Source organism: Hemitrygon akajei, chromosome 10, assembly GCF_048418815.1.
Source record: "Hemitrygon akajei chromosome 10, sHemAka1.3, whole genome shotgun sequence".
Classification (NCBI taxonomy): Eukaryota; Metazoa; Chordata; class Chondrichthyes; order Myliobatiformes; family Dasyatidae; genus Hemitrygon; species Hemitrygon akajei.
Genome location: NC_133133.1, coordinates 140,715,971 through 140,730,576, shown reverse-complemented (window position 1 = coordinate 140,730,576; position 14,606 = coordinate 140,715,971). Strand labels below are relative to the sequence as shown.

At 42.4% G+C, this 14,606-nt stretch overlaps 1 protein-coding gene across 2 annotated transcripts in view; it reads right to left on the bottom strand.

The window, feature by feature from the left end:
• The window catches only part of aass (aminoadipate-semialdehyde synthase), an 82,676-nt gene that overhangs the window by 26,255 nt on the left and 41,815 nt on the right, over window positions 1–14,606 (bottom strand). For both annotated transcript variants that reach the window (XM_073059135.1, XM_073059136.1), the window contains exons 14-16: window positions 11,870–11,991; window positions 7,550–7,679; window positions 6,932–7,042 (exon numbers count right to left, since the gene is read on the bottom strand). In XM_073059135.1, the coding sequence (XP_072915236.1) occupies window positions 6,932–7,042; window positions 7,550–7,679; window positions 11,870–11,991 (363 nt within the window). The remainder of the gene's footprint in view (window positions 1–6,931; window positions 7,043–7,549; window positions 7,680–11,869; window positions 11,992–14,606) is intronic.

Genomic DNA, 14,606 nt, shown 5'->3' with positions numbered 1-14,606 from the left:
GCCAGTGATATTAAATATGACTCTGATTCAGTTAGTTACCAGTCTTCTCTTATGCTGTCATTTCATCTCTTAATTCCTTCCCCTCTGAATTTTCTTTAATTGACCTGGTCCTCACTCATTTACATCAGCCCCACCTGCGCTACATTTTGCTCACCATCTTTCTGATCATCCAGAAAATTCTACTTTAATTTCCCTATGCTCCATTCTCATAGGAATATATCGATTCAGTTCAATATTGTTTAATGTCATTTCCCCTACACTTGTAAGAATGAAACAATTGTTTCTCCAGATTAAATGCAGTATATAAAAAACATAAAAAATAAAGAACACAATAACAATAATGATAAAACACACAATATATATAAATACACAAGATAGCTTATGCACACAATTGATGTTCGTCCATAAAGCGACACGAGGCTGTACATATAGTGACTGATGGGAAGTAATAAAGTCATGGTGGAGTTAGTGGGTGGAAGTGTTCATCAGCCTTGATGCTTGGGGAAAGTAATTTTTTTAAAGTCTCTAGTCCTGGTGTGAATGCTACGTAGCCTCCTCTCTGACGAGAGTGGGTCAAACAGTCTAGGAGCAGAGTGGGATCCTTCATGATGTTACTGACCCTTTTCCAGCACATTTCTGGCAAGTAGGCTGGTGCCAGTGATGAGCTGGGCAGCTTTGACCACCCTTTGTGGAGCCTCCCTCTCTGTCGCAGTGCAGTTTCTGTACCGTGCAGTTGTGCAGCTTGTTCAGATGTTCCCTACATCTGTAGAATGATGCGACTATGGACGTGCAAAGTCCGGCAATCTTCAGCCTCCTTAAAAGTAGAGGCATGGGTGAGCTTTCTTGACTGCACAGAATACGTTCTGGGATCATGAGAGGTTGTGTGTTGATGTGCACTCCCAGGAGTTTGAAACTGCTTCCACTTTCCACAACTGTGCCGTAAGTGTAAGGGGAGGGGTGAGCGGTGCACGTTCCGCTGAAGTTGATGACCATCTTCTTTGTCTTGTTGACATTTTGTTAGAGGTTATTTTCTTGGCACCAGGCCTAGAACTTTTCCGACTCCTCTCTGTAGGTCATCTTGTCATTGTTGGTAATGAACCCCACCACTGTTATATCATTGGCGAACGTGATGATGCGATTGTTCGGGTGTTTGCCCATGCAATCATGTGCGAGCAGAGTGTAGAGCAACAGGCTCAGTACACAGCCCTGGGGAGCACCCATAGAGAGGGTGACAGGGAGAGGGCACTGTCTGCACATCCTAACTGTCTGAAGTCTGTTCAGTAGGACGTCCAATACCCAGATGCACCGTGGTGTATTTAGACCAAGGAGCAGGAGTTAATTCGCCAGTGTCTGTGGGACAATAGTGTCAAATGCCAAACTAAAATCCAGAAACAGCTTTCTGATATAAGTGTCTTTGTTTTCTCGGTGTGTCAGGGCCAGGCGCAACATAGATGCTACATAGAGCAGTTCTGTCGCTAAGTGCATTGGTGATTTAACCATAATGGAATCATTCCCACTGATCAATTTTCCATTATACTGGAGTAAAGCAAAATAATACTTATACAAGTGTTCTTTATATTAGTATTTAATGAATTTATTTTAAAATAGGACAGGCTGCATGATAGCATAGTGATTAACACAATGTTTTATAGCGCCAGCGATCACAGATCAGGGTTCAATTCCTGGCACTATCTTTAAGTAGATTTATGTTCTCCCCATGATCGTGCTGGTTTTCTCCAGATGCTGCAGTTTCCTGCCAGTTCAGCTTAGAAATCTGTGGGCTTGCTATCTTGGTGCCTGAAGCATGGCGAGGTTTGTGGGCTCACTGATTTGATTTGATGCAAATGACACATTTTACTGTATGTTGTGTTTCAATCCACGTGACAAAAAAGCTATATCTTCTTTTCTTTGTATATAGAATGCCCATCACCATCACAAACTTGTTTTTGTAATGATATGAAACTATACAAGACTTTCAACAAGGTGTGTGTTTTGTTCTACAGTGGTTTAGTGTAGATAGAGTCTTAGAAACTCAAGCAATCTCTGGGCAAAGGTTTAAAGTGGAAAAAGGGACAATCAAAAAAATTGAGGAGATAAAGAAGAAAACTATATGTGCACGAGGCGGAGATGAATCTCTGAGCTGAGTACAAGCCACGGTAATATCAGTACATGAATGATTCAGCCAAGATACGCTAACATACATAAAGGTCAGTACAAGTCAGTGCTGTCCCATTGTGCTCTTTGTTATGTACCTTGCTGGTAACACAGTTTTCTTATGGAAGAAATAACATCACAATTCCTTGCCATGTATGGTATTGGCTGAATGCATGGGAATGCAGCCATATGAAACTTGCACAGAGGGCTAGAGAAAATCATTCTTTGAATTAGCTTATTCAGATTTATGTAAGCAATTACTGGGTGAGAGCATGACACATAGAAACATAGAAAACCTACAGCACCATACAGACCCTTCGGCCCACAAAGCTGTGCCGAACGTGCCCTTCCCTTAGAAATTACCAAGGTTTACCGATAGCCCTCTATTTTTCTGAGCTCCATGTACCTGTCCAGGAATTTTTTAACAGACCCTATCATACCCGCTTCCACCACCATCGCCGGCAGCCCATTTCATGGGCTCACCACTCTCTGCATCCATGACATCTCCTCTGTACCTACTTCCAAGCACCTTAAACCTGTGCCCTCTAGTGCTAGCCATTTCAGCCCTGGGAAAAAGCCTCTGACTATCCACACGATCAATGCCTCTCATCATCTTGTACACCTCTATCAGGTCACCTCTCATCCTCCTTCACTCTAAGGAAAAAAGGCCGAGTTAACTCAACCTATTCTCATTAGACATGCTCCCCAATCCAGGCAACATCCTTGAAAATCTCCTCTGCACTCTTTCTATAGTTTCCACATCCTTCCTGCAGTGAGGTGACCAGAACTGAGCACAGTACTCCAAGTGGGGTCTGACCAGGGTCCAATATAGCTGCAATATTACCTCTCGGCTCAATCCCATGATTGATGAAGGCCAAAGCACCGTATGCTTTCTTATCCACAAAGTCAACCTGCGCAGCAGCTTTGAGTGTACTATGAACTCAGACCCCAAGATCCCTCTGATCCTTCACACTGCCAAGAGTCTTACCATTAATAGTATATTCTGCCATCATATTTGACCTACCAAAATGAACCACCTCACACTTATCTGTGTTGAACTCCATCTGCCACTTCTCAGCCCAGTTTTGCATCCTATCAATGTCCTGCTGTAACCTCTGACAGCCCTCCACACTACCCACAACATCTCCAACATTTGTGTCATCAGCAAATTTACTAACCCATCCCTCCACTTCTTCATCCAGGTCATTTATAAAAATCACGAAGAGTAGGGGTCCCAGAACAGATCCCTGAGGCACACCACTGGTGACCGAACTCCATGCAGAATATGACCTGTCTACAACCACACTTTGCCTTCTGTAGGTAAGCCAGTTCTGGATCCACAAAGCAATGTCCCCTTGGGTCCCAAGCCTCCTTACTTTCTCAATAAGCCTTGCATGGGGTATCTCGTCAAATGCCTTGCTAAAATCCATATACATTACATCTACAGCTCTACCTTCATCAATGTGTTTTGTCACATCCTCAAAAAATTTCAATCAGGCTCGTAAGGCACAACCTGCCTTTCACAAAGCAATGCTGATTATTCCTAATCATATTATGCCTCTCCAAATGTTCATAAATCCTGTTAAGGTCTTCTCCATCAATTTACCAACCACTGAAGTAAGACTCACTGGTCTATAATTTCCTGGGCTATCTCTACTCACTTTCTTGAATAATGATACAACATCCTCAACCTTCCAATCCTCCGGAACCTCTCTTGTTCCCACTGATGATGCAAACATCATCGCCAGAGGCTCAGCAAATTCCTCCCTTGTCTCCCACAGTAGCCAGGGATACATCTCATCTGGTCCTGGTGACTTTTCCAACTTGATGCTTTCCAAAAGCTTCTGCACATTCCCTTTTTTTAATATCTACATGCTCAAGCTTTTCAGGCCACTGCAAGTCATCCCTACAATCGCCAAGATCCTTTTCCATAGTGAATACTGAAGCAAAGTACTCATTAAGTAGCTCTGCTATCTCCTCCAGTTCCATACACACTTTTCCACTGTCACACTTGATTGGTCCTATTCTCTGAAGTCTTATCCACTTGCTCTTCACATACTTGTAGAATGCCTTGGGGTTTTCCTTAAACCTGTCAGTCAAGCCTTCTCATGGCCCCTTCTTGCTCTCCTAATTTCTTTCTTAAGCTCCTTCTTGTTAGCAGTATAATTTTCTAGATCTCTATCATTACCTAGTTTTCTGAACCTTTCGTAAGCTGCTCTTTTCTTCTTGACTAGATTTACAACAGCCTTTGTACACCACAGTTCCTGTACCCTACCATCCTTTCCCTGTCTCATTAGAATGTACCCATGCAGAACTTAGAAATAGGTACAGAGGAGATGTCAGGGGTAAGTTGCTATTTTATTTATTTTTTTTACATAGAGAGGTGAGTGCGAGGAATAGGTTGCTGGCGGTGGTGGTGGATGCTGAAACAATAGCGTCTTTTAAGAGACTTCTGGATGGCTACATGGAGCTTAGAAACATAGAGGGCTATGGGTAAAGCCTAGGTAGTTCTAAGGTAGGGACATGCTCGGCACAGCTTTGTGGGCGGAAGGGCCTGTATTGTGCTGTATGTTTTCAACGTTTCTATGTTTCTAAGTAACTCCACACAAATATCCCCTGAATATTTGCCACATTTCTTCCGCATGTTTCCCTGAGAACATCTGTTCCCAATTTATGCTTCCAAGTTCCTGCCTGATAGCTTCATATTTCCCCTTACTCCAATATAATGTTTTCCTAACTTGTCTGTTCCTGTCCCTCTCCAATGCTATGGTAAAGGAGATAGAATTGTGATCACTATCTCCAAAATGCTCTCCCACGGAGAGATCTGACACCTGACCAGGTTCATTTCCCAATACCAGATCAAGTACAGCCTCTCTTCTTGTAGGCTTATCTACATACTGTGTCAAGAAACCTTCCTGAACACACCTAACTCCACCCCATCTAAACCCCTCGCTCTAGGGACATGCCAGTCAATATCTGTGATTTAAAATCTCCCACCACAACAACCCTGTTGTTATTACACCTTTTCAGAATCTGTCTCCCTATCTGTCCCTGTTACTATTGGGTGGTCTGTAAAAAACACCCAGTAGAGTTATAGCCCACTTCCTGTTCCTAACTTCCACCCACAGACACTCCGTAGACAATCCCTCCATGTTTTCCTCCTTTTCTGCAGCCCTGACACTATCTCTGATCAACAGTGCCAACACGGGGAAGCTATGAAATTTGCAACTTCAAGGTGAAACAAAGATGTCAAACAAGAACTAAGCAGCAAATCCATTTTTGATGTACGTATTTCTAGGAGGTAAATCAGCAAGTGCAGCTTTGAAATAATTAAGAATTACCCAAATATCTGAGTACTTGAGCATATGACAACAGGGTTTCTGTGCTGTCAATCATAAGGAAATATCAACAGTGGCTTCTAGATCCTACATTGTACTGCCAACAACAGGCTGCCTATCACTGCCTTCAGAGAATGACTACATCTTGATGTAACATCATAGAGAGACTCATTGACATCAACTAGAAACTTCACTCATTTGGGTTAGGTTGGTACTTGTGTTTGAAGGACAGTATTAGGGATGGAAGTGACATTCAGTCTGGGGATACTGAAAATAATGGGTTCTAGCCAATACAGAGAGAAGAGCATCAGCTTGAGTTGGAGCAAAGTGCGCCATGGCAACCAAGAAAGTACATGTGAAAAGGAAACACAAGAGACTGCAGATGCTGGAATATGGAATATCACAGAAATGATGGAAGAACTCAATTGATCAGGCAGCATCTATGGAGGGAAATAGAAAGTCGGCATTTTGAGTTGATACCCTTCCTCTGGAGTGAAAGATAGAGGGGAGATGGCCAGTATAGAATGATGGGAGAGAAAGATTGAAGCAAGAGCTGGCAGATGATAGGTGGATCTAAATGAGGAGGGATGAAAGTCAGATGGACCAGGGGAGAGAGACAAGTGGAGGCATCAAAGAAATGATGATGGAATCTGCTACGAGGAGGTATAGCACACAATCATGAGAGGGAGATGGGGAGAACAGATGTGAGTGCTGAGGCAGGGGAACGAGTGGAAACAGTATGTTCGTGGTTCTGGGTTGTAGAATACTCAGATGGAATATACGGTGCTGCTTCGCTGAATTGCACTTAGTCTCAACTTGGCAGCTAAGGACAGACATGTCAGTGTAGGAATGGGAAAGAGAATTAAAATGACTAGCAACAGGGAGATCCGGATGGCCATCTATAGCGGATAGAATTTTTGTTAGATGGATAGGTGGAAAGAAATTTGGCAGTGTCTAAGTTATCCTTACTGCCCACCCTGATCCCTTCCCACTCTCCAGATGCTGACTGCACACTTCCTTCATGAATAAAGTACCCACCAACTACTGCTGGTCATCTGTCAGCTCATTCCCCAAGTGTCCTTGTCTATCTCCATCTACTGTCTTAAGTATTTACTTAATAAGTAATTATGCAATGTTATTTCAAAATCTACCAGGAATGTGTCAATCCTTGATTTTGTTTTTGCCATTTCCTCCCCGTGCATTTCTCTGATGAAACTGCTTCCCCTAGTTAATGACTGATGGTGCAGTAGATAGAGTACTTCACATTTTTAACATCACTTCCCAAAGTGAAAACATTAGGAAATGTATAAAGAAAAACAAAAGTGCTTCAAGTGCATTTTCAAAAGAACAGTCAACTGAAAGGTCAGACTTCTCACAGCAATTTTTTAAATCCTGGTAAAATTCCACAAGGAACAGTCAGGTCTTCCTAGAATACCCACCTCTCATGCATTTCCTTCATTTCAGGGGACAGGTAGCTTGCTAACACCATGTTCACCTTATGTTTGATGCATTCCTTCATCACCATCGGATGAAAACTAGTGGGCAGTAAACTAAATGGGGATTAAAAATCATAAAAAGATATAAAGACAGCTTTAGAGTAAGAATGGTCAACATAAGCCCAAGATCTCAGCATACAGATTTGTTGGTCAGTATGTGCTTATCTAGAATTAGAAAATTTCACTAATCCTTTTAAGCAGATCTCATAAATAATGTACAAAAATGTCATCATAAAACTTTACATTATAAATTGCCTCCATTAAATAGTGTTCTTGTATATCTGCAGCAAACATCATTAATAACAGTTTATCTGAACTCTCTAGTTTTAATGAGCACCGTGTTCCAGAGTGCAAATGGGATCACACCGATGCAAGTTGCTCCTTTTCAACAAACTTAATGTCCATCCTCCTAATCCTGCATGGTGGTAAATAAAATAAACTCCTGCAGAAAAGTAATTACATGCATCCAAAAGTATTCTCAAAATGATTACCAGACAAGATTGAAGTCTGACAAGACTGGCATTAATTAATACAAGTTAGCTGAGAGGACTGCAATCTTACCTGATTACAATGTCATGTGATTGCACCAGTTCTGAGAGTTTATCATGTTCCTTATGCACATCGAGTGTAACAGGAGTGGTGTGATTGTAGTTTGCAACCAGCTTATCCAACTGGTCTTTCAGATTAGAAGCTAAAGAATAAAAAGAAAACAGATTAACCTTCAGCTCTTCCTTTGCTTCAGACGTCATTAAAATGTAAAATTTAAAACCTGCAATTTTGAACTATTAAGAGCAGCAATAAAATTATTGGTTAGTGACAGATCTTCCAAATAAAGCTAAAGGTTTAAAGCTAAAGCTGGTCATCCAGAGCAGTTGTAAAGGAGTGCTGTGCCACCAGATATGCAGTCTTTAAGTGAGACACTAAAGTAATTTATATCGCAAGTCTTTCTTATAGCTAGCTGCAGTTTGGAAGCGGTGACAAACATTGAGCAAAAGTTCAGCATTTTTAGTGGCCATTCCACAAACACTCCAAGCATTCCAGTTGTAGAATATACTGCAGGTGCTGTAAATCCGACAGCAAAAAGTGCTGGAGATATTCAACAGGCCAGGCAGCATCAGTGGAGAAAGAAACTGTTCACATTTCCGATCAATGATTTTGTTGAAGGTCATCAACCCAAAATGTTAACCACTTTCTCTTCAGAAATGCTGCTTCCTTCCAACATTACCTATTTTTATGTAAACATGCTCATAAATACCACCTCCTTTGAGCTGTTTGCCTCAGTTTATCACTTAAAATAATGAAAACTACAGTAAACTCCTTAAACCTACATTCACTGTCATTAGAATGTGACAACATAAAGTCCAGTAAGTGTGGGAGAATGGGCTATGAAGATGGAATATAGTCTAGCTTAAGTGCGGGGTTATATTCTTTGATAGGAAGAATAAAATTGGAGACTATTTCTAACTGGGGAGACAAGTCAAAACTCCGAGATGCAAAAGAACCTAGAGGTTCTTGTTCAGGACTCCATTCAGGCTAACTTGCAAATTGATTCAGTTGCAAAGAAGGCGAATGCAATGTTAGCATTCATTTCCAGAGAATGAGAGTATGCAAGGAAAGGTATACTGGTAAAGCTTTGTAAGGCAAAGGTCAGACCTCATTCAGAATATCATGAGCAATTTTTGGCCACGTATCCAAGAGAAAATATGCTGGCCCTGAATGGGAGGTCTATGAGAATGATCCCAGGAATCAAAAGGTTAACATACGAGGACACAAGGAGCATTTGATGGCTCTGGACCTGTATTTGATAGGGTATAGAAGGATGGGGTGGGGTGGGGGGGGGGGGGGAGACGTAGAAGGGGATCTCATTGAAACTTACCAGATACATGAAAAGCCTGGATGTCTGGATAGGGTGGACATGGAGAGGATACTCCTGTTAGTGGGAGAGTCTAGTATCTGAGGGCACAGCCTCAGAATAAACAGACATCCTGAAAAACTGGAGGCACGGCGAAGATAAGATAGCGCTAAACGGTGACTCCTTTGTTTGCACCTTTGGAAATAGCTCTATTTCCATCTTTAATATCTTTATTTTTCCCTTTCAGGGTTCTTTTGAAGACCCTAACCTGGAATTACATGCTGACTTCAGTTCTGTGCAAGAATGGGACCCGCTCTTGGGGTTCCATAACTGGCCATTGTTCGGCACGCCAAGGGTTCGGCCTGAGAATCCGGCTCCAACTCAGAAGCTTAAGATCTCGGGACTCTGGAGACGGGCAGATCGAGGGTCGGTGTCACAGCAGGAAACCCATGTGTCATTGGGGGAGTCAGGATATCTGCTGTGGGCCCAAAGACCTGAGATCTTTGCGATCTTCTGGCACAGAGCTCGGAAAAAGTGTTGTAACGGACTTTTAACATCATAAACCAGCCAGCTGTTTGTTATGTCTCCAATCACACAGGTGAAAAACGTAGACACCTCCTTCTCCCTATTAGGGAGAGAGAGAATCTGCGGTATGTCATATGCCAGACGAAACGCAAAGTCTTTGGGGTAACTGCAAGTCTGTGTCTTTGCTACTGCTTTGCTCACACTGTGTGCTCGGTGGTAGTACTACTGATGCTTGGTTTTTTTGTTGCCGGTGGGGGGGGGGGGGGGGGGGAGGGGATTGTTCCTCGCTGCCACTTACGCATGGGAGGGAGGGGAGCTGGGGGGTGGACTTTGAGGTTCTTATACTTAACTGTCATTCATTCTTTGGGGCACTTCTCTGTTTTCGTGGATGTTTGCAAAGAAAAAGCATTTCAGGATGTACGTTGTATACATTTTTCTGACATTAAATTGGACCTTTGAATATCCCTTTAAAACCGAGATGAGGAAGAACTTCAGCTTGAGGGTGGTGAATCTATTGTCACAGAGGGCTGTGCAGACCAAGTCATGAGTATATTAAAGGCAGAAATTGATTAGTAAGGGGAATTAGGGTAATGAGGAGAAGGCAGTAGGATAGGGTTGAAAAAGAACAGCATCAACTGAATGGTGGAACAGACCCAATGGGTCTAATGGCTTAATTCTGCTCCTATATACTCTAAACGTAAAATTTACTAGGGTCTGGATTTGCTATCTCAAAGATCAAAAGTTCAAAGTAGATTTATAATCAAAGTGCATATATATTGTCATATAGAGCCCTACAATTCATTTTCTTACAGACATACTCAATAAATCCATAAGAGAATAATAACTATGATAGAATCAATTAAAGACTGCACCAACTTCAATGTTCAACCAGTGTGCAAAAGGCAACAAACAAAAAGAAATAATAATAAATAAACAAACAAACAAACAAACAGGCGGTAAATATCAAGAACATGAGAAGAATAGTCCTTGAAAGTGAATCCATCGGTTGTGGGAACATTTCAATGATGGGGCAAGTTAAGTGGAGTCCTTTGGTTCAAGAGGCTGATGGCTGAATGGTAGTAACTGTTCCTGAACCCGGTGGTGTGAGTCCTGATGCTCCTGTACCTTCTTCCTGAAGGCAGCAGAGAATAAAGAGTGTAACTTGGGTGGTGGGAGTCCCTGATAATGGATTCTGCTTTCCTGTGACAACACTTCGTATAGATAGGCTCAATGGTAGGGAAGGCTTTACCTGTGATGGACTAAGCCATATCCACTCTTCTTTTCCATTCAAGGGCATTCGTGGTTCCATACCAGGCCATGAAGCAATCAGTCAAACTCTCCACCGCAAATCTATAGAAGTCTGTCAAAATTTTAGATGTCATGCCAAAAATTCACTCACTCCTTAGGAAGCAGAGGCTGCAGTCCTTCCTTCAAAATTGCACTTCTGTGCTGGGCCTAGGACAGGTCTTCTGAAATTATTTCACCAAGGAATTTAAAGCTGCTGACCCTCTAATCTTTTGACCATCCGATTTGTTCTGGCTCATGGACCTCTAGTTTCCTCCTCCTGAAGTCTATAATCATCTCCTCGGGCTTGTTGGCATTAAGCAAGAGGTTGTTATGGCACCACAGCCAGGTTTTCAATCTCCCTTCTATAAGCTGATATGTCACCATCATTGACTTGGCCTACAACAGTGGTGTATTAGCAAACTGGAATACAGCAATAGAACTGTGCGTAGCCACACATCATAAATATAAAGTGAGTAGAGCAGAGGGCTAAGCTCACAGCCTTGTGGTAAACCAGTGCTGATGGAGGTCGTGGCAGAGATGCTGCTACCAATCCAAACTGACAGGGGTTTGCAAGTGAGGAAATCGAGAAACCAATTCCACAAGAAGGTATTGGGTCCAAGGACTTGAAGCTTATTGATTACTTTGAGAGGATTATGGTATCGAAAGCCAAGTTGTAGTCAATACAGTGAATCCTGATGTATGCATCTTTGCTATCCTGATGTTCCAGGGTTGACTGAAAACGAATGAAATGGATATCTGTTGTTGACTTGTTACTCTAGTATGCAAACTGGAGTGGATCCAAGTCACTTCTCAGACATTTGATATGTTTCATCACTGATGTCTCAAAGCACTCCATCACAGTGGATGTAAGTGCTACTGGATGATAGTCCTTGAGGCAGGCAGGTTACCATGTTATTCTTAGGCACCGGTATTAGTGAAGTCTGCTTGAAGCAGGTGCTGGAGCAAGAAGTTAAAGATCTTGGTGAACACTCCAGCCAGATGATCAGCACAGGTGATTAATACTTGGCCAGGTACCCCGTCTGGGCCAGATGCTTTTCGTGTGTTCACCCACCTGAAGACTCCTCACACATTGGCCTCAGAAACAGAAATCATAGGATCATCAGTGGCTGGGGGAGTTTGTGATGGTTCCTCCATATTCTGACAATCAAAGCAAGCATAGAAAACATCACCAGTTAAGACAGAACCTGCTCACTTACCAACAGATATTTCGATGTCAGTGTCTTTAGTGAAATACTGCAAGGCAGGCCCAGACACATACCCAGCTCCAAGCAACAGCACTCTCCCTTTTGGACTCATTGTTCTGATTTGAGCAGACTCCCTACAAAGACGGATATCACAGTAAAGCTGCAGACTGTGAAACAACTCAAACAATATTATTTAAAATATGGAAATTGCTCAAATTAATAAACTTTAAAATAGCAATCAAATTTTGCTTCAAATGTTAACAAACAGTGCCGCACCAACAAGACTCATTAGATTATACACGGACATCAGTACATGTTCAATGCTATCCAGGCAGTTGCTAATTTAATACAACTATTTTTACCCTCCAGTCTGATCGCTCACAGTGACGCATGTCCTTGTATTAAAAAAATCATTCACTCATTCTGCGTGTTCCCTCCCTCTAACTTATATGACCAGTGTGTGCAAAAATCATGGCCTGCTCAATTTTTGCCCAGTGTCAACATGTGCGCATTGAATAATTTCTTCAATAAAAACAGTATAAATAATCCAGTTCTAAAATATGCAGACAAATCACTGCAAAACTCCACAATGCCAACATCATCTGCACCAAAAACCAGAAAAGGTAATGTGATTGCGTACAATCGTGAAATGTACTGAACATGCCAACGAGGTGGAGGGTGACAACCTTTTGTGCACGTTTTAAAATCCTTTGTGTTTGAGTAGCAAAAGATGTGTGCATACGAACACCATGGGACCGTAAGACATAGGAGCAGAATTAGGCCATTCAGCCCATCGAGTCTGCTTCACCATTCAATCATGGCTGATCCCAAATCCCACCCAACCGCATACACCTGCCTATTTCCCATATCCCTTGATGCCCTGACCAATCAGGAAACTATCAGCTTCCACCTTAAATATGCCCACCTATTTGGTCTCCGCTGCAGTCTGTGGCAGAGCATTCCACAGATTCACTACTCCCCGGCTAAAAACATTCCTCCTTACTTCTGTTCAAAAAGGTCGCCGCTCAATTTTGAGACTGTGCCCTCTAGTTCTGGATATCCCTATCATAGGAAGCATCCTCTCCACATCCACCTTATCTAGTCCTTTCAACATCCGGTAGGCTTCAATTGGATTCTTCAATTCTGTTGAATTCCAGTGAGTACAAACCCAAAGCTGCCAAACGCTCCTCATATGTTAATGCTTCCATTCCTGGAATCAACCTCGTAAACCTCCTCTGGACCCTTTCCAAATACAACACATCCTTTCTGAGCTATGGGAAACCTTAGAGGGAACATTGGCTCTCGTGTTGGAAACCTATCACAAGGCCCTTGCCCTTTACTTCACACTCAGTTGCCAGCTTCCTTCCTGCTCTATAATCAATCCATTTACAAAGCACACCACCAGACAAGCAGACTGACCCACAAACTGAGCAGCAAAGTTAATACACATGCTACCTGAAACGCTCCTTCCAGGAGTGAAATGGGAGTTTAGCAGAAGCACTACCTTCAGTTAATCATTGTCTTGGAATCAAAATTGTTAATCTCTGGTTCATAGTTTAGCCTACGCTTCAGTGGTAATGTTCACAGTTCCAAACAGACACTTCCCCTCAACCATTCAGTTCACGAATTAAGCAACACTATGACTACTTTAATCACTTTGTGCTAAAATGGACTTGGTTTTCTTCATTCCACAATGCGTTCTTTTTTGTAGGAATTATTTATGATTAATACTTTTTCTTTGAATGCTGCTTATATGACACTATATGCCTGTGATGCTCTGCAAGTAAATTTCTCATTGCACCTGTGCACACGTGTATTTGTAGACACATGACAAGATACTCGACTTTGACCTAGCTTTTGCAAAACACCATCCTTCTGATGAGCCATGTGATTAAATGGCAAGCAAAACTTACACTAATAATAAAGATCAAGTGATAGTTTTTGGGATCCAATGAAAGGTCTCGGCCCAAAATACCGACTGGTCATTTCACTCTATACATGCTGTCTGGCCTGATGAGTTCCTCCAGTTCAAGATTTCCAGCATCTGCAGAATATCTTAGGTCTCCATTTTTTCTGATTAGTGCACTGCTGGCTAGGTTGCTAGGAAAGAGCAATCCCTTTGCAACACTGACCAATTCCTATTCATGTTGTAACCAAAGCCAATCCTAGGCCTAGTGGTGCAATAATAGACCTTGCACGAATGCTGTATTGTCATGTGGTAAGGAAGAGGGGGAAAAAAAAACCAGAAAGAACAAGCCCTACCCAAGAAACAGCAATAAAAACTGTGGATTTCCTGCCTCGTCGGTTCTCAAACCTGTCAGAAATATTGAATAGTCCTGAAAGTCTCTAATCATCGAACAAGTGCAATGTATTCTTTTGGAAATGCTGCCGTCTCCCACCCTTATTTCCTCTCCCCCACCCTCTCCACCTCTCCATCACTCACACCTTCCTTCCTCCAAATCCCCTTCCCACTTCCTTCTCTTTATGCCATGGTCCATAAAGCCCCCCATCACTTATCACCTGCTAACTTCTTCTATCATTCCACTCTCCCCTCCCATCATCTCTTCCTTCACCTGGATCCTCCTAACACGTTACCTCCTGAACCAACCCTTACCCTCTTCTAGCTGGCTCCCCCACCTCTTCTTTCCAACCCTGATGAAGGGCACCAACCCAAAACATCAATCCCATTTCCCTCCATAGATGCCACCTGACTCATTGAGTTCCTCCAGTATTTTGTGTGTTGCTCCTG